We start from the raw sequence: 24,795 nt of genomic DNA, 5'->3' as shown, positions 1-24,795 counted from the left end.
AATCTTTGCTTTTATATTTGTTTGATGGGCAAAAGGCTTATTAATATGAGAACGTGAAGTAATATGTTGTTCAATCAAACTGTGATTGAAAACAAGACTGTTTGCGTCTTTTAGAGTTTTGGGGTTATGGATCATTAAAATTGTACGGAGCTCGCTAGAAACATTTGCCAGCAAAACAGAAAGGCCTGTTGATTCGGCTTGCTCCATTAAAGCAATTTTTGTTTGGAGTGCTAACGTATTATGGAACTTCTTCTATATTTAATTTAGGCAATGTATCTATTAATGATTCGATATTTGACATTCAAATCTAATCTACTCTTTTACTGCGAGACACGAACTTTTGAAAAAATAGAAAAAAATTTATTTTTCGATATATATAAATACAATTTTACAATAAATAAAGGGTTGGAAAGGAATGTATCACTTACAGTTTTTTTCAGTGTTGCGAATCTTCCTGCCAATTGGATGGAGTTCGGATCTCAGGTAAACAGTTGAAACTGACGACTTGAACAGGTTTCAGGAACAATTTTCTTTTCCAAACACTGGTACTTGTCTTCTGCGATCCTACTGAGACTACGTCAATTAAATAACTCAATTCACCAACTTGCTTTTTTAAAAACAATTTATTTAGCAAACTGAGGATTCAATAATTTAAAGTTACAATTAGTTACAATAATCTGACTAACGCATTAGACGAATATTAGTTAATGAACAAAATATTAGTTTCCTAGGCTTCTTTATATACTAGTTCTTATCTTATACCATAATAATTATAAAAATAGTTGAATATATTTATAGTTCATTATTGTCACATTAATGATAATTAACTGAAGATGGTACTTCAATGGGGTTGAATTGGAATCTATAAAACTTACAGACAGACTAAACATATTCAAAATTTATAGTAAGATAACTTAATGAGGTTAGAGTTAATAATAATAAATGAGTAATTGATGATGATGCGCCGCTATGAAGAGGGTTGTTTTGGATAACTTAACTATATCGTTTATTCAATATAGCATTATACGTCTACAGCGCTTATTGGTCGTAGAATTGAATCGAAAGAAACAGGAATCTATTTGTTGAACAGTCACTTTTCAAATAATACCTTCAATCTTATATTTGTGATAATTTCGAACAAAAATTTAAGAAGTATCCTAATTTAGCTTTAGGACTCGGTACAAATAATAGGAGAAGGTCACACAGATCGATTAAGATAAAGTCGAAATTGTACTTGAGATAATTTTATTCAGTCATAAGTAGAGGCAGGAATAAGTAATGCAACTTAATTACTTGTTTGTGTATTTTCATAATAACAATCAAATATAACGTTTACAACTTTTGATTTAATGTTGTTTTGTATTTTGACCCAAATAAATCAAATGCCCACTCTTGAATTAAATGCCAACAATTATTATTGCATCCAATTTATCCGTCGTCGAACTACTACTGATTCTCAATGATGCCACTAGATATTTGGGTTAATATGCCATTCGAGTCCAGTTTGTGTATGAATAGATCCAAATTATTAATGTATCTAAAGTATTTTACGTTTTCACTAAAATATTTATTCAATTAACTATTCCATGGAATATTCCATTTGAACAACACGACAAACGATTGGATTTCGAAGTTTGTTACTATAACATTTGGAATATGAGGATTTTTCGAAAAATATTTTATATATGTATAAAGACTATAGCAGAATATATGTATGAGTTTATATTACATAATTTCTAATACAAGTTTTTCTTTGTTTCAGGTAAGTGTACCGTCTGCTTTAATTCAACCCTATTACCTGGTAAGTTCTCTTGCAAAAATTTTCGATTCCAAGGTGCATTCCATATCACCAGTTTTGTTTTCACCACAATTGATATGTTGAGGAGATAAATATAATTCAATATTAACAGACCCATACTTTTTTAATTTAGTATGTCGCTTTTAATGATGATTAAAATGTAAAAATTATATCCGAATGACTACGAATCCACAAATAGAGTCAGCTCTCGATATTTTGCTTCGCGTTAAAGATATCGAACATATTTATTGAGGAAACTTGGAGTCGATACTCCAATTTTTCGATTTTCACAATTTCGGTGGACTTATTTTTTCTTTTAATTTATTGCGTAACTCTGGTTTACTTTTTTGACGTCAAACTTTACACTGACACTTCTAATAAGTTATTGTTCGATGCTAAGGTAACGCAATATTTTGTTTATGCATGGAACTGGTCTAGGCTAACTAAATATAGCAGCTTAAGCGTTAAGAGATCCAGCTATTATCAATCGCCAAAAATTTATTGTATATATTCACATTTAAGTTTAAATTGCCATAAAAATAAAATAGGGATCATGTTTATTTAAAGGTTTAACTATTTATATATATATATATATATATATATATATATATATATATATATATATATATATATATATATATGTATATACAGATTCATAAATTATGTTTCACTTTATTATCCCTTTTTTAGTTCAACTTTTTTATCGTTAAGTTTCCATCATATACTTCACACACCGTAGTTTACGAAAAGATTAAAATGTGTTGATTGTTATGCTAATATTGTGTCATTTTTATATAACCAACATTTTCTATAGATTGCGATATTCGAAAAATGTTTGTTTCGAGATCAATTTTCATTAATTATGACATTGGTTAATTGATATATACACAAATATTTTTTATAGTAGCACAGTGAAGATTTTTGATTGAATATTTTTGTAATTTGAATTTGTTATTAATAAAAATACGCCTCGAATTTATGTTTATTGTGTTCGGTTAGTGTTTTTAGTTCAAATCAACTCGAACTGTATTTTAATCGAGGTTTTTTTCAATTCAATCACAATACCCCTCATAATTTGAAGTGTGAAAAATGAAGTCGGATACATACAGAAGTTTAAATTAATGCACGTGGTAACAAAATTCAATCACACGAATTTGTAGCTCTTACGATAAATCATTTCCCACGTAATCCATCAAAGTCAGTACTTTTTAGATTTTGTTGACGTCTTGCCAAGTATGATTCACGTTTTATTTTTCTTTTATTTAAAGAAATTATATTATAAAAGTTCAGAAAAATTATATTGTGTTTACACGTGAATTACTTTTCAGAATATGTAAACATCTCTTAATAGTCTTGTCCAAGTTTTGTGATTAAAAGAGTAACTAAACGCATCACTTTTCCACATTTGTACAGTATAAATTTTTCAACATAAATACAGATGTCTTTGTAGTACAGTGACCCAAGCAAATTACCTCGCAATTTTAAAGATCTTCATGGATTAGTTTGAAATTTTGATAGAAGCTCAAAAATGATGCAAATAACTAACCTGATTTGGTGCTTCTACCCTAGAGGCGAATGCCACCCTTACTAGCGGGTAGAAATTTAAAATTTCAAAATAACACCGGGGATCGATAGAGAATTGAATCTTATGATGGAAATGTGGAATGAAGTTTTAATTTCTAAGTTAGAAAATTAAAAAAAAACACGTTTTACAACATTTTTTCGCGAAAAACTCGAAAATTACGCATTTTCTGTAAAAAATTATTCTCATCAAAATTGAAGCTTATAAAAAACAAAGAAATTACGCAGTTTAAATTAAATTCTTTAAATAATATTCAGCAACTTATAAGTCACTGAAAGCAAATTTTTTCTTTTTCGTAAATTTATGCAGTGCTTTGAGCTCAAAAACAGGAAAAAAAGCCGTGAGCAGCAGAGCTCCATCACGAAAGTCGAATGAAGAATTTAACTAATACACAAACAAATCTTTCCATAAAATGAATTTCTTGGAAATGATATCAATTCTCAATCTTATTTCTTTATATGGAAAATTTGCTATTCCTCAATAACTTTTCATTTCACAAGTTAACTTTCTCTCTCGAATGAAAATTCATAATTTCAATAGACCCGGTGGTCTCGAACCCACTTGTTCAATTCCAATTGACAACAAAGAAAAAATTGTCAAAATGACAAGAAATTTCGAAAATGGGAAGTAAAAAAAATCACCCTAGCAACGATCATACTCGTGTTATTCATTAAATAAGAGGCGGTCCAGTTCAACAATTACAACGATCAAAATGATTTCGGGCATTTTGTGCTAGAAGAACTGAAGAAGAAAACTTTGAACTTGAGAAAGACAATTCTTCAACATCACCCCTAATTGCATGCGAAGTTCGAACCCTCTAGTTAAACTTTTTCTGGCCAAAAAATAAGAAAATATAACAAAAATGACCATAAATAGAGAGAGGTGGAGATGGAAAGTTTTGACCTTAGACCTTGACCTACATGTGAAATTTCATTTTTCAGTCGCTTTTCGTTTGACCTGCAGAGGTGAGCAAAGGTCAAAACCCACTTTTTTTGCACTGCGACCCTTCGAAATATTCATTTGTTTTCAACCAAACTCTAATAATCAATCCGCCGCCAAAAAAGCCATGTATGCTAATTTTGAACCATATCGGACCCATAGCAATTGCTCGAGAGACGAAAATAAGAATTGTAGCTTAAACAGATATATATATATATATATATATATATATATATATATATATATATATATATATATATATATATATATATATAAACTACAGACATTCGAAAAATCATCATAATCGTGTTCAGGAGGTCTCAAAACATGGGTAAAATGATGTGCCCCCCCATTTTTCTTCTAGTCATGCCTACCGTAATAGTCTAATTTTTCCTTCGACTAAAAAAGATCAAATCGTCTAGCATGAAAATTAAGCGAGTTATGACGAAAATAAGTTAAGTAACTCAAAATTGTGCGGCAAAATTAAAATTAATCGTAGCCATGTAAAATTATCTTTGTTTAAGCCCTAACAACATGTTCCAAAAGTTTGAATGGTTGGAACACGTAAATTTTTGAAAAAGTTGTTTAATGTGAATTTTTTTTTGATTTAAAAAAATCGTTATTTTTTCAAAATATCTGAAAAACTATTAGAAAACGAAAGAATTTTTTATAACTAAAATTTAGCTTTTATTTTACTGAACATTTTGTTTTTTTTTAAACTCACGTTTTAAACCAGATATAAGCGTTTAAAGTATTGATTTCAATACTAAGGGAGAGTCTTTTTTACCCTTTAACATCAAAATTTTCTGAAGAAAAGGGCCTAGAAGGGTTGCAACTCTCATGGTTTTGAGCTTATGAAATTCTCTACAAAATGATATGCAAAAAGCTTAAAGGGAAGCCGAGTTATTATTAAAAAAATGCTCTAGATGAACATATCAAAAGAGTTTATCTGCAAATCCAAATTTGGTAACAAAACTCTCAATTTCACTGATTGTGGATGCACCAGAGGAACTACTTAAAATGATATTTTGCAATTGTAAAAAAGGATGTGGCTCAACATGCGGATGTCGCAAACTTGGATTATATTGCAATCAAACTTGCGGTACTTGCTCTAGTGATAACTGCCAAAATTGTCCTCCTGTTGTTTTTAAGGGTAGTTACATATAAAAAATAGAAATATTACTTACATTGTAAAAAAACAACAATCATTTCACATGTTTGAACATAATGAACTCTATAACTGCTTCCATTAAGTAATTTGCAATTTTTTCCATTCTGAGGGGTGGTTTTTGGTGGTTGCATTATTAGAAATATTAAGGGTCAGTTTTTTTATACTCGAAGAAAAAAATTTTCCCATTACAATCCAAAATAAAAAAAAATCATGTTTTTTACCACATTTTTTAAATAATCTTTGTATGAGGGGTTGTTTTTAAGAGTAGGTGAGCTGTAAAATATCAAAATATTAAAGTCATGATACAAAACAATCAACATTTATTATATTTGAACATAACTATAGCCCATTACCGCTTTAATTCGTTAGTTTTCAATTTATTGAAGTAAGGGGGAATTGTTTTAAATATATTCGTATACGTCTGAAAAATTTTAATTTGTATCGATTGCAATTGAGCTATTACTACTTAGTACTCGTAATATTAACAATAAAGAATTTTAGTGTGTACTTCGTATATTTTGTTTTGTTAATAGCAGTGCCTCTATTTCCGATTAGATCTAGCCTAGAGAATGGAGCGACTAAACATTAGTTCTCCAACTAATTTATTGGGGCTTACAACGGATGTAGACAATTAAAGTAATTGTTATAGACTACTTGAATTGTTTGGAGTCCGTTTCGTTTTAGAACATCTGATTCTAAGCGGATTAGATGTTGAAAAAAAAAACAATCAATTGCATTGTAGAAAAAAAATTTAATCTAAAAATAGAAAAGCTAGAAATTAAATCAAAGTTAATATTTCATATATTCGAGTAAAAGTTTCAGAAAATTTTTCATCGAAAAAAAGGTGAACAAAAACCTCAACCGGTTAACGTAGATATCTTAAATAAATATGCTACTTCTTACCAGAAATCTCAATACTTATAATACTATTCATGATAATAACCTTGAACTTAGACGGGCCATAATATGCAGGAGATAGATTACGCAATCGGTAAATAGAAGTTTGTTGCGAAAAGAAATGTTAATAAAATCATTTTTAATAAAATTACGTATATGGAAACTATAAGAGAAATATAGCAACAATAAATATAAATGACGAGCAAAAATCACAGAAGTGACTACAGTGCAGACTCGATAATCCGAACATTCGATAATCCGAATTCTTCAGTAGTCCGAACAAGCAATTTCAATACAATTAACCTTTTGTTTATATCTGGGACTGACATTCAACAGGTGTGCAGCATTTTCACTGCTTTTGTATGCTTTTCAGCAGTGATATTTACATACTTTGCTGGGATGTTTGTAATGCCATTTTAGTTGATATACGTGGGTTTTTATTTTAATATTTGCTTAAATAAAAATGCCTCCTGAAAGAAAAAACAAGACATTATCCATAAAACAAAAAAGTGAAATTATTGAAAGACTTAACAAGGGAGAAAGTGGAAAAGTTTTTTTGAGTATGGGCTTGAAAGATCTACAATCTGTGACATGAAACCGAAAAAGTCTAAAATTGACAGGTAGGATTAATTTTAAAACAATTTTAGTGCTTTTCTTTGTACAGTTGGTTCCTAAAAATTTGCGTACGATCTAAAAATGAATTTTACTCTTTTGAGCAGTGTAACCACATCATTAATTTGACGTGAAGACTTTTGACATATTTTGCAAATTTAAATCAATTTTATGTCAGATTGACAAGAATAATCATTGATATAATACTCTATGACCACTAAATCAACATCTGACCAATATTTTAATATAAAATATAATACTAAGATATTAGTGGCCCTAAAATGGACTGCTCAAAGATGTGTAAAGCAAGCGAAAATTAAAAATTACTTTAGAAATTAATACATACCATATTCTTACTTTTTTATGCATATATTTTTAGTGTTATTTATTCGTAATTACTGTTTTTTTTGCGTTTCATAATGAAGATTTTGATAAAAAATAACTGCTTCGGTAATCCGAATTATTTGTTAATTCAAATCGCCTTGGTTTTTATTAGTTCGGATTATCGAGTCTGCACAGTATTGAGAATCATTCAACAATATAATCAAGACATTTTAAAAATTATAATAAACCATTTTGGGTACAATAAAAACTGTATCATGAAGGAGAAAATTATATTACATTCAAGTGTGGTTCGAAAGTTTTTATTATTATCTTCATCGTTTGATCAATTTTCCATCTATTAATTAGATGAATCCTTTGGATTCGTTTTTATTGACCGCCACTGAAAAATGACCTTTTAACTAATGTGCACATCCCGTTTCAATTTAGCTAGGCAGGCATTCGATGTGTCTGCCTCTATATAATTGTCATCTATTTTAGATGTGTAAGTATCACCGTATGTAGGTATTGGTTACACATTCGATAAAACGATAAGTACGGATGCATTAATTGCTGATGTCAGTCGTTTTTTAATAATAATACGAGGCGCACAACCAAATGCTATGACATTATATCAGCAAGTTTTGTCAGCTGTTTAACAAAATTGAGAAAATATGATAGCAGCTCAGGTAAAATAATATATATTTATAAAAATCTTTAGTTTATACATTGGACTTTCTCAATTAATTATTTGTGTATTTTATTTTCATTACGGCTATCTGTGGGTTTTATGTGAATAACTAACTGGCCGTGTGTAGTTCCATTGATTGTTTAATTGAACAGTAGTAATTTTAAAGGCTAATTAAATTTATAGCTAACAAATTACGAAATAAGCCAATTGCCATAAAATCGTTATAAAACGAAATACCATTAATTTGATAGATGATTAATATTAATTCGAAGCAGTTAAAAGTTCGTCAAGCATTACTTGGCGCAATAAAAATAATTGTTATTAACAAAGTCACCTTGTTCGAATGTGTGTATGTAGGTAAGAATAGGCGCCTCTTGCAAGTCTACGTATTTTTTAAGGGGGGCGGATAGATTGCCCGCAACAAGGTCAAATTAATTTGAACAATGGCATTTTCTCATACTCCTAGGCTCATTTTAATCATATGATAAAATTGAAATGAAATTATACTAGATTGAACATTTATAACGTCCAAGATCCATTTTTATTTCTAAGCAAAATGTATTCATTTGATATGATTTATACAAAAGAAAAGCAGGTGCAATGTTTGATACACCACATATATACATGCAAACCACGGCATGGCCACCATAATAATATATGTATATTATATCATGTGTGACTCCAGCCGGTTAGGCGACGGCATCTATCGGTCGGTCGAATGCTGGTACGCCCAATAAACAATCCAACAGTCAACAGAAACTCGCGACATCGCGCCGGCTGCCAGCCAGACTTGAACCGAACAACAGTAGTTCGAACATCTCGCAGGAGATAAGCAGGAAAGTTATTTTGTCGACGATTAAAAAAGAAATGCGTGATCTTTTCAACCGTGTTTATAGTGTTGACTAAACTAATACTTAGTTTTGAACAAAATCGTCATTAATCAAATGTTTTGTTAATCGGAAATAGTTTTTATATGGTAAAAGCAACAATTGTCAAGTGTAGTTGAACTGGTGAGTGAGTGGAACCAGTGAGTTATAACAATTTCTTGGAGTACTTAGTACAATACTCTAGTAGTGTGTCGACGTTTCTGCTTTTATGCAATCCTTTTTTGTAAGGAAACCAAGTCCTGCTGTTCGTAAGTAGTTTTTAGGTTTTTTTAGATTTTTTATTCTACAAGGAACACTTGAAATATATTAATTTTTATAATGTATACATTATTTTCATTATTGTTAGTATTCGTCTCCAAATAAAATACGAGTAGTTCGCTATGAAGTTAATAAGTAATGTAGTACGACGTTTTCAATAGAATGTTTGATATTTTTTAATTCTTTTAGAGTAATATTGAAAAAATTATATTGTTGCTCCAGAAATGGTCGATGCCATACATGAATTATTCATTTCGGATCAGAGAAAAAAATAACTAAACGAGTGTGAAGGTTACTCAAAACGGGCCGAATCCAACATGAAGTTGTTTGCGGATAAGGCATATCAATGCAAATCATTGCCCGTTTGTTCGATAGTACCGATCGCGTAGCGCTGGTAATGTTAGAACAACAGAGGTCGTGAATCCGATCATTTGTCTATATAAACATATCGGAGATTCGAGGAAGGCGGATAGTTTCCGTCATAGCATCTATTCCGATGAAAGAATTGATTTGATGACGATAAGTTAAAATTAGGTTTTACATATAGCGTTTCTAATGTTGGATTCGATTTTTAAATGGTTGAATCGATTTGTTTGGTGCTTTGTTCTTTACATGAACTTTTCTCCGTATAATTTACAATTAATTATCAACTTTTTGCAACGTTAATTAGTATTTATAAATATATAGCCTATATATATCTATAATATGATTCTGTTGTTTGATATTTTCATTATAAAATAAACTTTGCTCTAATTACACGTTCGTTGTTCATTATCTTTTATAAATAAAACAAGAGCGCTTTTCTGATACTTTATTATTCATCATAAAACATGTATTTCCATTGCCGAAATTACGGAACGTCAGAATAAAAATTAAAAATGTTATTCGAAACCAAGTATAGAAACTTCTCTAAAAGCTTTAGCTATTCTTATTTCCCGAAGCTACATAACTTTAGAATATTTAACTAGAAAACACGTTGTAAAAATAACATTACAATGTTTTGATTAAATAATTCGTCTAATATAAACTTCGAAGAATTATTAATAAGATGGCAAAGCTCTTGATATTTTCACTGCAAACATATTTTCACTGCAATTACAGTTCTAATAAGTACAAAACAAATGTTACTAAGTATTATGTAATAATGCGAGGCGTTAAGTTTAAGTTATTCGTATTATTTAACCAAAAGCATATTGATAGTTAATAACAATTAATTTATCAAAAATAACAAAGGGTGTTAGTTACAAGGTCATGTTCAAATAGGATTTTTAGATAATAACTACTTTTTTTCTGTATAGATACCACCATTCGGTATATTTGTTTATACCAGAGATGAACGTAAGGTAAAGAATTAATGCAAGAATACTCTATTTTGAGACAGTTTGGAGAAATACTTCTTCTATAAGTTCAATAAATATGTCATGAGTAAAGTATAAGTACCTTGCCTGACCTAAAGATGGCGGTAGCTGCTTAAAAATTACTGTATCAGAAAGTATATGTTCCAAGTTTGAAGACGCCACGTTGTTTGGTTAGGTTAGGTTAAGTATGAAAAAAATTGGTCAAAGTAGGTTCTACACGATGGACTGAAAAGCGAAAATCGGCTCCAAATAAGACAAAGACTGTTCCATAAGCGGGCAAGGTTATGGCATCGATTTTTTGGGATAATTTTCTCTTTAAAAAGGAAAAACTATCAACGGCGATTATTATTGCAATGTTTAAGCGAAGAAATAAAGCAAAAACGGCCGCATTTGGCTAAGAAAAAAATTATTGTTTCATCAAGATAATGCACCAACTCACACATCCGTTATTGCAATGGTCCAAATTAATGAATTAAAGTTTTATTTGCTACCTCACGCACCCTATTCGCCAGAGTTTGCCCCTTTTGAGGTAGTTGACGATTCTTATTATAAAAAGGCTATCGAAATATTAAACATCACTGGGAAAAGTGTATGGAGGTAAAAGTAGATTACGTTAAAAAAAATATATTTTTTCCGAAATTTTTGTGTTTTTTTTGGGCCAGATACCTCTGGAACTATTCTCGTCTGTACTAAACTCGCACTATTTTGATACAATTTTCTATATATAATGTTCATAAGCCAGTTAATTTGAAACAATTGTCAATAATAATAAATCCAGTTAGTTAAGTATCACTTTTGTATATTTGAACACAAGATAACAAATTCAATGAAACATGTTTTTAGTTTTAAAAAATGTTGTTTATACTATATAGTATATATATGAAATCTGCTGGTTATTTGTTTGTTTAGTCTGGTAGTGTTCTTTGTTTATATTTTTCTAACTGCAATTTTTACTTCAAAGTTCAAAGTTCAATAATGTATGGCTGAATGAGAAATGTATACAAGAATTAAAATTGGCGTTAGATGGATATCGATCTTAGAAAAAAAATTATTTAAAACGAGTAAACGTGTAACGCTGTATTTCAGATTGACTTTTTTTTATTTTGGAAATGAAATCCCTATAGTAACCAGCTTAACGTAATATGATGATACAAAAGTCGGAGAATTTTATGTTTGTAGAAATAACAACGACAGAAGAATTTTCTTTCGTGATTTGCTTCTAGACTTCTAGAGAATTTTTTCAAATCTGCCCTTGAGGAACGAACAAAGGATTTAAATGTACTCATACTAGTTATATAAAATTTTATAGAACCGTAACCGCAAAAGTTAATATCATTTAAAGAGAACATCCAAACAGTATTTTTAATGCTTCATAAGCCCGATTACCTAAATTGGCAAAATAAGCACTCGCAACCACATTAATAATTATTTAATTATTGAAAGTTAAATAAGTTTTGAAATGATTTCATTTTTTGTTCTGGCAAAATTTTTATTTGCAATCGCTCAAAAATTTTAACTTGTTTCCTAATGTGGCATTATTATAATAGGTGATTAGGTAAATGCCCACAATAACTCTATCAACTTATACATACTTCAGTAGTGGGTGGTCCTCACCTACACGATAATATGATTCATTATTTATTCTCTAATATTCAATTAGTTCCACGTACACTAATGAATTATTCAAGGTGAACATCATTATTGATTATTATGTAGTTGGAAAACGGAATATTAGTTTAGTCAAAATTTGTTAAAAAGTTTTTAAATACAAAATGCACAATGCGCAATTTAATACTGTACGTTAAATTCGGGTTTTTAATAATTTGTCCTCAATTAAAAATAACACCCAACTTGACTCAAATTAAGTTTTATAGATTTGTTCGGTAGCCTGTTTATAAGATTATAATTATTGTATTACAATTTTCCAGTAAATATTTAACAATTCAGCATTTATCTCTAGTTACACTATACTAATGTAAACAAACAATGTCTCCAAACCCGTATCTTATCATTAAGAAAATAAGCAGAATACTCGGTCAGCTAAATTTATTATTTATTATATTTATCAATATTTTATTATTATATAAAAATTTAATTTTTTTATTGTCTAACAATACGTGGAACCACACAATTCCTTCAGAACAAAAAAATACAGTTAAAAATGAAGGAATAGACCTGTATTACAATTACGAAAGCTTAAAAGCGGTATCGGTTGAGCGAATGTTCATGTTTGTGTAACCAAAAAGTGCGTTAATATCACCGTTAAAAGCGTTGGTTCTCAAGCTTATTTTATGTGAGAAAATAAAACAATATCTTCTATTTTCTACTGTTTTTATTTATTGGATAGATGAATTTGAATAAAAAAATTGAATATGCAAAAGGAAAGTTGTTATACATTTATATGTAATTCAATTGAAAGAAATCTATTTTTAACTTTCTTTTCATATGTTTGATATATTTAGGTGGATTATCTTCAATTGTTAGTCGTGATACGTATATAAATCTCTAAACTACCTAGTAGATATTCTTAAGAATTGGACGATCTCTTATTGACTTGTCTTAAAAAATAGTATGTTAAGACGTAATTAAAATGTAGTCGAAGAATATATAAAATGTAATAATATTTTATAGTTGACATCATTTTCGACAGCTGTAAAATATTTGAGTAATGCATTATCAAATTTTGAATTTGTTTTGAATCAACTCATTTTAAAAAGATAGGATATTGATATTGATTTTATTGGAACTCATTAAATACTATAGCAACACAGTAAACAAACAAAAATACAAACAAACTGCCTGGTTTTGATCAGTTATTTTTATGATGCGCGTGTAAATAAGTTTAAAGAATTAGTATACTTAATTATTGTACTTAGTCGGATAAGTATTTATTAGATATACAGGATGTTCCAAAATTTTCTTTACAATTTCAAAAATTCATAACTTCCAAAATAAACGAGATATTTATATTCTATATTTTGCATGTATTACTGCAACTGATAAAGTTTTTTAAGTACACTTTAACATAATCACCATTGGTGGCACTAAGCACTTCCAGTCTGTAATCAATTTCAAGCCAGGTACGCTGTAACATGTCGCCTGTGATTGTACTAAAAGCTTGTGTAATGCGGCGTTTTAAGTCAACAATGTCATTAACCGGTGTCCGGTGAACAATGGCCTTTAAATAACCCCACACAAGGAGAAGTCGGAGGTTTTATGTCCGGAGGTAGCCATTGGGCCATCCCGTCCAACCCATTGGTTGGGAAAAGTTTTGTTGAGTTGTTCCCGACCTGCTGTCAACCAATGTGGTGGTGCACCATCTTATTGGAAGTGAACAATCGACTGTAATTCCTCCAACTGAGGAAGAGCAAAGTTTTGAAGCATATCCAGGTACACGCAGCCAGTTGTGCATAAATCCACACCACACATTAACCTTTGGGCTGTCCCGGTGAAGCTCGACTACTGCATGTGAGGTTTGAGAATCCCAAATTCGTACGTTGTGGCGGTTTATTGTACCAGACATATGGAACGTGGCCTCATCACTGAATCACACCTTGTGGATTGTGATTGTAGTCATTTGAAGTTGCCTAATCAAGCCTGACGAATTGAAGTTTTCGGATTGTGCTCTCCACTTTTATGCAATACTGATCCGGTGTTCGACAAGCTTGTGCGCCATGCACGGATGGAGGGTCTGGATGGTGCCATTATTTAATTTGTCAAAATTAATGTCGTTGTAAAACGCTCTCATAAATCGGTGATCTATACTGAACCAAACGTCATGCTATAAGAGCTGAAATTTAAGGGGTAAGACAGACTTCTCGTTTTGTTTTGTCCACAATCCCATAGGCGTTTTAGAATTTTGAGAAATATTTGGAGAAATAAAATATTGAAAAGAATTTTATTCAATCATCAAAGTATGTAGATTATAAACTTTTGGTTTCGTATACACAATTCTTGCTTAATCATCCAAGATGTATGTTCATAAATGTAAATAACAGTAATTGGATAAGATTTTTATTTTGAATATTGGCATCAAAACCCGCAAGTAAATACGTGCTTCTAGCAATCTCGCTGACAGAATCATTCTATTTTAAGAATATTATTAATAAAAATATATCTAATATATTACAAATGTGATAATGAAGTCAGATAGATGTCCACAACAGTAATAATCATATTGCAAATATATTTAGGAATATGAAGAGAAAGTTCTGATAACTTAATCGTACTACAAAATATTTGAGTTTATTAAACTGTTGGTATAAAGATGAGATTCTGCACTTCTTATTTGTAAGACGTAGAATTTAGATTTTTATAATCGAGTCGACTACCTAGGTAATTTGTTGTTTTTCTAGTAACGTTGGAAACCCCTAATTTCTCATTGTTCGACTAACATAAACCCACTGCCAGTTAAATACCAAGTTCTACCAATAACACAGTAGATTTCCCATCTAAATTGATAATGGCTAAAAAGGTGTTAATCTTGTTGAGCTCTCAGAAAAATGGGAATGAGAAATTTGTATTGAGTAGTGAAAAATATTAGTACGATTCGCTCAACAAACTCTTATGTGCGATTTAAAGATTCTGGGAATAATATATTGGGTAGAAACACGTTTTAAAACTAATGAACAAAGCTTCTATCGTAGATTTAAAATTTTGTTATTTTGTTCAGAATCATAAACCATTTTTCACTGTTTTCTTTTCTATTTAAGTTCCACGACTTTGTCAGTCAATTCAATTTATGAATGTAACCTACATTTTCGATAATATTAACAAATAGGCTTTTGATCTCTTATCGGGAAGTATATTTTATACAAATTTCTATGAATGCTGAATAAATAAATTGATTGAAATAATATTGATAGAATCTTTTACGATTAAATATAAGGAATAATAAAATTTTTTTATGAAAAAATTAAAATTTATTGAGCTTTTTAGAAGCAAATAACTCTATAACCGATTGAGTTACACGAATCAAAGAAGAGTAACTTTTTTTGTAGAATGTAACGCTTTATAATATTTTTTTATTATTTTAGTTGTAAGCTTAGCCCAAAAAATGTTTTCTTTGATTTAATTAACATAAACAAGTGTAACTATCGCCCTCTATTAGCAATGTTAAATTAGAGTGAAAATGATGATTCCTCATGGCAAAAAATCGTAAAATTGCCTATTTTTAAAGAGAAATTGTGAAAACATAAAAAAATATTGCGAAAATCAAAATTTAAATTTAAACTTTGAACACCCCGTATCTCGGAAACTAGCAATATTTGCATAAGGCATGTTGAGCAGAATCATCATATTTTGAGGTCTGGAATCTACAGTTCACAGTTTGTACATTCTTAATCAATCACCCTGTATGTAACTAGAATCAAAGTACAACAGTTAATTATCTTATTTGCTGCATTGCGTTGTTATACTTCATCTGGAGATTTAATTACCTGCCACCTACGTTTACTTGAATTTCTTTTAATTCATATAGGAACAAGAAATATAAAGAAATCTAAAACTACAGTAAAATACTGTGAATAAAATATTTTCATCTATTCTCCTACAATCCAATCAAATTTACTCATGATTATCAATTTAATTTTAAATAATATTTTTGCTTTTAATTATTATTTCATATAAAGTAATCTAAACGTGTAGTATTTCCGTATAATATTAATTTGGAAATACGTTTTCTGTACTTGATTAATATCTGATTATCATAAGATATTTCGTTACAGTTAATTAATTCATAAATTATAGTGTTTTAAATATTATTATATTTATTTTTGTTTGTATTAACAAAAATAAAATTTCCAAAATATATAATCCGACACTGTGAAGAATCACATAAAACAAAGCTATTCTTTTCCTGTCAGTTACCTAATTGAGCGAGAAAAAATTTTAATGATTCAACATTTCACAATGAAGCGATCGCAGAACAATTTTTATGCGCAAATAAGTCACAAAAATCACCTTGAACAAAAACGTTGCTGTATGCATTTGTAGTTAATGTAGTTAATTATTGGTGTGAATAATTTGAACGCGTTTTGTCGCATTAGTATTTTCACAAGATATTTTTGAGTGCAATTTAGATTTATCATAATTTCTCGGAATATTTTTTATACAAAAGTAAAATTTATTTGGAAATAATGAATAGTCAGTTCAACCTACGTCCTACATTTTTTTTTCTCAATTTACAAACAAAGCTTATCCTACGACTGTAAGTATGTATGTGTTACTAAAAATAGTACAAAAAAAAGCACCAGCAATTTCCCGAAACATGTGTTCGAGCACTCACAGCATAATGATTTAATGATGTACAACTGTTTGGTTCATCAAATAATGTTATTTCTATTTCATAACATACCCATAATGTTTTCGTTAAAAAATATATGTAGTATTCAATTTATCCGATTAAACGTAAACTAGATAATTTATGTTTAAAATTTGACTTTGATGTTTGAATAAAAATCGTAATTCATCTTTTGGAATATTTTAGAAAATGGAGTAATTACCTAAACTAACGAAATTAGTAATGATGTAAAAAGAAAAACAAAAAAGAAAAAAAAACGCATATGAGGAACAGATCGGATTTCTTGGATAAAAAAAATCATAATGTGATAATCTGAATGTGGGTAAACAGATTTTTTTATTTTTCCATTCGGATATAAAAACTGAAGCAGTTAAATCCCAGAACAGTCTAGCTTCTAGGATGTCGCGATTCTTGTGATAAAGACTTCAGCGTACAAACGAATGCCTGAAATGCCTAAAACATTTCATGGAATAATACTAGGAAATGTTCCAGACTCCTCAAGTTTTATTGCTTTTTCAAAAAGTGCCAATACGATGTTAATATATATAACAATAAGAAACTTATTTTTTGTTGTCGTAACCGCTTATAATGACCTTGTAGGTCGATGCTGAGAACAAAATAAGAAATTTTCTCATTTTGAAACTTTAATTAGAGAAAATACTTATCGATGTGATTATGTCATCGGTATTTGTACGCAATGCCCCAATTTAACGTCGCCTTCCTGATAAAACAGAAAAATAAAATTTATACATGTATACTTATATTATCTTAAAACAACAACAAAAAATAATATTGATGTAATACAGAAATTAGGTCAAGTATTACTTATTAAAATATAATCTATATCTAGTTTTATTACAATATGTTTTATAAATCACTTTTCGCTTTTATTTTTATCTAAAACAAAATTTGTTCTATTAATCCAATTTAGTTATGGAGTTATTAAAAAAATAGGTAATATTCCATTAAATCGAATATGATAGAAACTTTATTCAACGACAATTTTAAAAATATTATAATAAATATAGGCGGGACTGTATAGAACAATAGGCTAGTTGATAAAATTTGGAAATTAGTTTAAAACTATAGCTTAACATCTATTTCATCCCAAAAATATATTATTTAAGAAAAATAGGTTTTTTACGTTAGTATTTTGAGTTTTTAGAAACAAATTTGACCTTGACCGCAAAAAATGCCAAGACTGCATGGCGTCTTGAATGACGTTACACTTCGCGCAACAGCCATGTTTGTTTAAGACAGTCAATTGTGTTTTTTAATAAATAATGAATTCCTCGTATTAGAAATACTGTATAGTGCCCCAATGTGAAACTACAACGATAAAAACGCCAGACAAATTATTCATATATGTTCCAAACAATAAAGAAATACGAAGAAAGTGTTTAAAAATGACAAGGAGGCAACATGTTTTTACTTTATCAACTAATTCTACACATTATTTCTAAGAAGATCATTTTCATGTATCAAACAAAACTTGAAGTATCTATTTTAAATGTATAGTAATAGAATGAATTTTGCGAAATCTATCATAATATACCCTACATAACATATAAAATGTTATGACTTTTAATTAAGTTAAAGATATTGAAACTTTGTATTCGCTAACCTCAAAATCAATTAAATATTTCCATTCTACAGTGGGTAAATGCGACTCTCTGACTGGTAACTGCTAATTAAATAAGACTTTGTTTATTCTTTACATATAAGTTTGAAAACTGCGAATTTCCGATGAACAAATATAGGTGTTCATTACAAAAGATTTGTCAAGCATAACGACGTCAATTTTAGGCAAATTACTAACTACAGTTTGCTTTGTTAAATGCTGATTCCATGGCAAATTCAAGATTAAACTAAAAACTAACCTTATTAATTTAACAATAATTGCTGAAAACTCGTAATAACCTGGTCACTTTAAGCGTTTCGCGATGTGTGACATCCGGCTTTTCTTATTGGTGTTTAATGTCACGTGATTAAACGCCTCATTTTATTTTCCAAAACTATCATTAATCTTTTATTATTTTTGTAGAAAATTTGTTTTTTATTTACTATTTATCATAGTTAATCATTAGAAGCTCAAAACCATCCGATTTATTCTTAGTGGAAACAAGCCTATTATAAATCTTATTATTCTGAACTCATTTGTTTATTTGTCCCATAATAACGCCTCTACTAATTTACATTTATACATAGTTGGGTTAAATAAATAGAAATCAGGTTTATGAGTCTTTTAAAAGAACAGATAAAAAAGTAAAACTTAAACTACAATCAAGTCATGTTAAGACACATTTCTACGAATAGCACTAGTCTAAATTTATAAAATGGAATGAGTCAGTTGGTGGCATTAGTACAGTTAAAATCAGATTGTTTTTTTCATCATTATTTGTTATTATATCCATTAATCTGATAACGGCATGATCGAAAAAGATACTGTGTCTATTAATTCAAATATACTTTTACAAATTAATTTCATTAGCTTACAATACTTTCTTAAATAAGGAAACTATAATAGATAAATATTTTTTGATATATTTCATTTTTCTATGAAAACAAAACTTTAGAGCTCTGCTGCAATCCAAATTTCTTATTTTATGAAATTCATGGTTTTTTTCGTGTAATGGAGTTTCCTCTCAAGATCATCATTAATTTAATTTACGTCGTTTTATCTTAAGAATGTGATTCTATTATTCTAATTATTCGATGAAAGGAGTAATTTCATATTATATTTATTAGATTATGTAACTAGTTACATATGCATATAATATATAGAAAGGTATTTTACAGTTAGAAAAATAGTATTGCAATGTTGGATAATCATAAAATAATTTTTATAACAGGTACGAGACAATAACTGACATTTGAGTTGAATAAATAAAAAAAAACTACTCTGGAATAACATAAAACATGATGCCTTAAAAATGACTACCCTAGCTGACGATGTTGTGAAGACATAATTCACTTAATTTTATACCAGCCGTTGGTATTTATTTTTTGAAAAGTTGTGAAATCAGCTTAAAAGTCGATTGTTTATGTAATTTATGGAATGATAATATTATAGACACCATTCATCCTCTAATCATCAAGTGGTATTGTTGTTGGTGAATAGAAAGGATTCTCAAAAATGGGTTTTTACTCTTCCATCAATGCCCATAACATGATTTCGTTACATCTGAATTAGTTTATTGAATATTAAAATTTTAAATAGTAGAATGGAATAAATGGTATATTGCCACTAAAAAGAACCTTGGTTGATATACGTTTTCACGCTAAACTTAGTAATAAAAGCAATTATTTAATTGATGTTAATTTTCATGGTAAACCGACTGTCGGCCTTATTAGTAATAATTAAACCTTATTGTATGTACCCAATTGCATTCTGGGCAATTTTGATAGAAATTGTCAAGCTAGCATTTCTAGGAAAATAATATATTCGACTGTGAAAATATTTTTCATTGTACACATTTCTAGGTTAGTTATTGCATGTAATTTACCATTCGGTTTGTTTTTCAATTGTAAACGTAATATATATATATATATATATATTTGGTGTGAAATAGATGCTAAGCTATAGTTTTAAACTAATTTCCAAATTTTGTCAACTAGCCTCATCATCAACGAAATTAAATTTGTTCCTATTAAATATATCTAACCTAACTAAATAAGATTCTGTATTTATTATTCCTCATAATTGTTCGATGTTAACAAAGTTGAATGTACAGTACAGTTTGTAGGTTCTGCTTTATTAGTCCCACAAATCCGTGAGTGTTCTTGAAAGTTCATTGCAATGAACTTCACACTGTAATCCTTAAACTTGCACTCTGCACATATTTAACATCAACAAACAATGTAGTGAATGATTTACTTCATTAAGAGTTGGTTCTGCGAAAAATTAAAAATAATACCAGATATTATTGTTTGTAATTCATTTAAAAAATACACATTTATTTTTTGTTACTGTTATTGATTAATTTGATAATTTCAATTAATATAAAAGGTGATATTATTACAAGTGATTTTTGAGGGAAAATAATCCCTCATTATTTTCTCCATCGTATGATGCATATTTACATTGACTTTGACATTGCTGTACGTACGTATTGAAAATAGATTTTGGCGTTTCCCAAGTTATGCTAAATTTATAATTACAAAATAACCAGCTCGCAACTATCTAAAGGAAATCATATCATCATCTGTGCACTTCAAAATAGCATCTCAGAGTTCATTTTTAATTCAAATAAAAATTTTCGAGGAGCTTCTCGTTTTATTAAATAAATATCGTATAATTTTTGTGTAATATTCAAGTGATAAAATTTTAGATATTACGAAGTAGGTAAAAAGAAATAATTATCGTCTGAGTATACTATACAAATGTATAGCTTGTCGAAAAATAATGAAAAGAACAAATGAACAGAATAAGTAATAAAACAATGTATTTGATTGGAAAGATATTTCCGCTTGATTCCAACAAACATATCAGGGCTTCCAGTGAAAATCCCTTAGTAAATAAGTATATCATTGCAAGTCCAAAATATACATGCCTGTATCCGATCAATTCATTATTAAAAAATGTTTCTCGAAAAAAAAAATTGGTAATTATCTAGATTAGGTTACACCCCTCCGATTTCGTTAAAATTTTAGTATGTAAATTATGCTGAAAATTTTGATATATATATATATATATATATATATATATATATATATATATATATATATATATATATATATATGTATATATATGTAAGGCGTGGAAATCATCCCTTCACATAGTTTTTCAAATTCCAGAAAAAGAAAAAAAATTTATACATCATAGTTAAGCTTCGCATTTCTAACCTAATTTAACCAGTAATTTTAACTGAGAATATTGATAGAATATCAATCAATAAACAGCAATACACAAAAATTCATAGAATTTTATCTTTTTCATGGTCCAACACGAATAAAAAATAAAAATCAAATATTGATAGATTTACTAACGATAGTCGTATGTAAACAAACTAGACTAAATTCTCTGCAAAGTAAAACTATGATGTGTAAATTATTTTTCTTTTTCTGGAACTTCAAAGTTGAAAAACTATGTGAAGGGATGATTTCCGCGCCCTACATATATGTATCAAATTTTTCAGCTAATTTTTCTCTAGAACGTACTAAAATTATAACGGAATCGGAAGGGTGTAACCTAATCTAGATAATCTAATAATTTTTTTGTAAAAGTCGGTAATCCGATACTATTGCTGCAGGTATATGATGCTAGTATTGATTCAGGTCAGAAAAGTATTCGAAAAATTTAATCGTCGCTAGTGATACTGATATAATTGTGGATATAATATGGTATTTTATATGAAATATTTTCAAGTAAGACTATAATACTATTTGCAATTTACAAATTTATTGTTCGCGAGCAGGTAGTAAGGCCAAGTTAACTTATATTTTGTAAAAGTAGAACACTAAATTCGATTTTACTTATTAATTGTCTAATTTTAGTGCCCATTCAATAATTTTCAAATAACTCTTTCAAAAGTCAATCAACTCTACACAAATATTATCGACCTAGTAATTTTCTGTTACTTTTGTAAGAGCTGTTTATGCATCTAATTACATAGATGTCATAACGAAGTCAATTAAAAAACAAATTCGGCTTAAGAACTTGCCGATTAATCCCCGCTGTGTATTATAATTAATTTTGAATAATGTTGCGAATGCTCGCTTTTTCGTATCGTAATTAGTTGTGATTGATGGAAGTTTTGAATTAATTTGTAAACATTAAACTCAAACGTAAAGAACGGAGAGACATTTGTTTTAATTCATATGATAATGTATATCGTATACAAACAAACTTTTTTATCGACTGAGGTATATTTTCAATGAACAAATTTAACTGGTTTCAAAAAAAAATATTGAATTCATTTTTGTAGTTTTAATTCTTGAGTAAAAATGGTATTTCTTATCAGGATCAATAAACTTTAATTTTTTAATGCTCTTTCCGTATTACAGCTGAATTATCAAACAGAAATTTTCAACATAGTAAAGGAAAAGGTCTTCGTATATAGAACGTTAAAAGATGCCCTTGATATAACCTCTAAAACATTAACAAATATAACATATGTAGACATTAGACTAATGGCGAATTTAGATTTGGTTTTTAATTTCCGCGTGGGTCGTTTCAAACTTAATCAAGCTTTAGACGTTTAAAAATATTAGATATACAAAAAGTAAAATGGTCATGTCGTTTGGAAAAATTAAATGTGTAACGCAGAGATAAAAATTTATATAATTTTCTTAAATATTACTTTTCTATTAGATAAAATACGCAGAATTTTGAATGAAGTTTTGTTAGTTGAAAATTATTCACAAATTTTCTCAAGAGAGATCAGAGATCAGATAATGTTTCAATCCATACTAATTTATTTACGCCTTATTTTTAATACATTTTTCATGACGTACTTTGCTCATTCTAACTAATTTTAAAACGTATACTACGATTCTCCCACCTTAATGGAATTTATATGTTTTAAATAACATTCTTAATTTTATTTTTATAACCATAATAAAAAAAACTTTGAGAGATCTATTAAAAGGAGACTAAGAACGCGAAATGTGAAAAAAATATATACCTACTTAAATACTATCGAAAATTCCTACTAAATTGTGAAAGCGTTTTTATTAAGTGGATATAATTTGATACATTTGTTTTCGGACAAATATAGAATGAAAAAACCTATGATAAATCATAAATAAATGTTAAATTCTACAATAGCCCACTACAAATATTCATTTATGTCCTACATAATTTTGTACAAGTTTTTTGGAACCCATCATAGTAATATCGTATATATTAACTAAGTGAGAAATTTACGTTTATTTCTTCGTTGAAAAGCAATATTAAAACAAATACCGTATCTCACTAATAATAATGAGAGTAACACTGTACGATTATTCGTCTGTATTTATTATAACCAAACAATGCAAAGCGGCATACTTGGCATTCTTAGGTTGTGAATGTACTTTCAAAGAGAACTTCGTGAGCCACGATTATGATTCACTATAGGTACAAACTAAGACAAATATCAACATATTCGTAGTATTTCTAAAATGGATAAACTTTATATTAAACATGATTTTATACTTAAAATGGACGGTTGCTATTCTTAATTATTATTAATGTATGATAGAAATATTACAAATTACGTCTATATTGAAAATCAAATTTGGCTGAACCTCCGAAAATACGCCAATGAAATTTTACATTTGAAATGGAAATATTTTTAAATTCCCGCGATCTCGCAAGGTCGAAAATCGCGGTCGTTTCGTGCTCAAGTAACTAAGAGCAGAAATACCCGCCATTTTGCTTATTTATTGAATTAGAGTTAAATAAAACATCGCAAGTACAAAACATGTTTTATGGTTTGGTTTTTTGAGTTAAAATTAAAAGGAATTCTAAGACTCGAGGGATCAAACGGTACTCTACCACATAAGTGAAGGCAAGCCCCGAAATTGGGTAGAAAGAAACTACAAAACAGTACTTGCGTATTCTAAAAAGGTAACAAAAATTAAGAAATTGGAAACGATCCAGTTGCAACTGGTTAGGTTAGTTCCTGTACGTTTACTATCGTATTTCTATTTTCCTTTCTTTTTTCGTGACATTAATAGGTCTTTTTTGAATTTTTAACGTTTTCCGCGCATGCATTCGATCCCGATATTTTCTTAGTCGTTATTAGATTGTGACCATTCCCTATTATTTTTACCTTCCAACTCCTCTTGGCGTTATTCGGAAGTTTATACTAAAGCTTTGATGAATAGGAGGATATACAGGGCGTTTCCCATTTCTTCAATATTCCTGTTACATTATACGGGGCTGAAATTAGCAACCCTTGAGTTGAGGAAATTTTGTTTAGTACACATTTTAATTTTATACGATAAATCAACTTCTGAATTATGTTGCATGAATTTGGAAACACCTTGTATTGG

The 24,795-nt window shown here is 29.0% G+C and overlaps 1 protein-coding gene across 4 annotated transcripts in view; it reads left to right on the top strand.

The window, feature by feature from the left end:
- Window positions 1-24,795, top strand: part of LOC130899142 (uncharacterized) — a 154,307-nt gene that overhangs the window by 115,562 nt on the left and 13,950 nt on the right. For 2 of the 4 annotated variants that reach the window (XM_057808935.1, XM_057808934.1), the window contains exon 5: window positions 1,763-1,801. The exons of the other annotated variants lie outside the window; for them this stretch is intronic. In XM_057808935.1, the coding sequence (XP_057664918.1) occupies window positions 1,763-1,801 (39 nt within the window). The remainder of the gene's footprint in view (window positions 1-1,762; window positions 1,802-24,795) is intronic. 4 annotated transcript variants of the gene reach the window in all.

The sequence above is a fragment of the Diorhabda carinulata genome, chromosome 10, assembly GCF_026250575.1.
Source record: "Diorhabda carinulata isolate Delta chromosome 10, icDioCari1.1, whole genome shotgun sequence".
In the NCBI taxonomy this organism is placed as follows: Eukaryota; Metazoa; Arthropoda; class Insecta; order Coleoptera; family Chrysomelidae; genus Diorhabda; species Diorhabda carinulata.
This window is presented reverse-complemented; position numbering and strand designations above follow the sequence as displayed.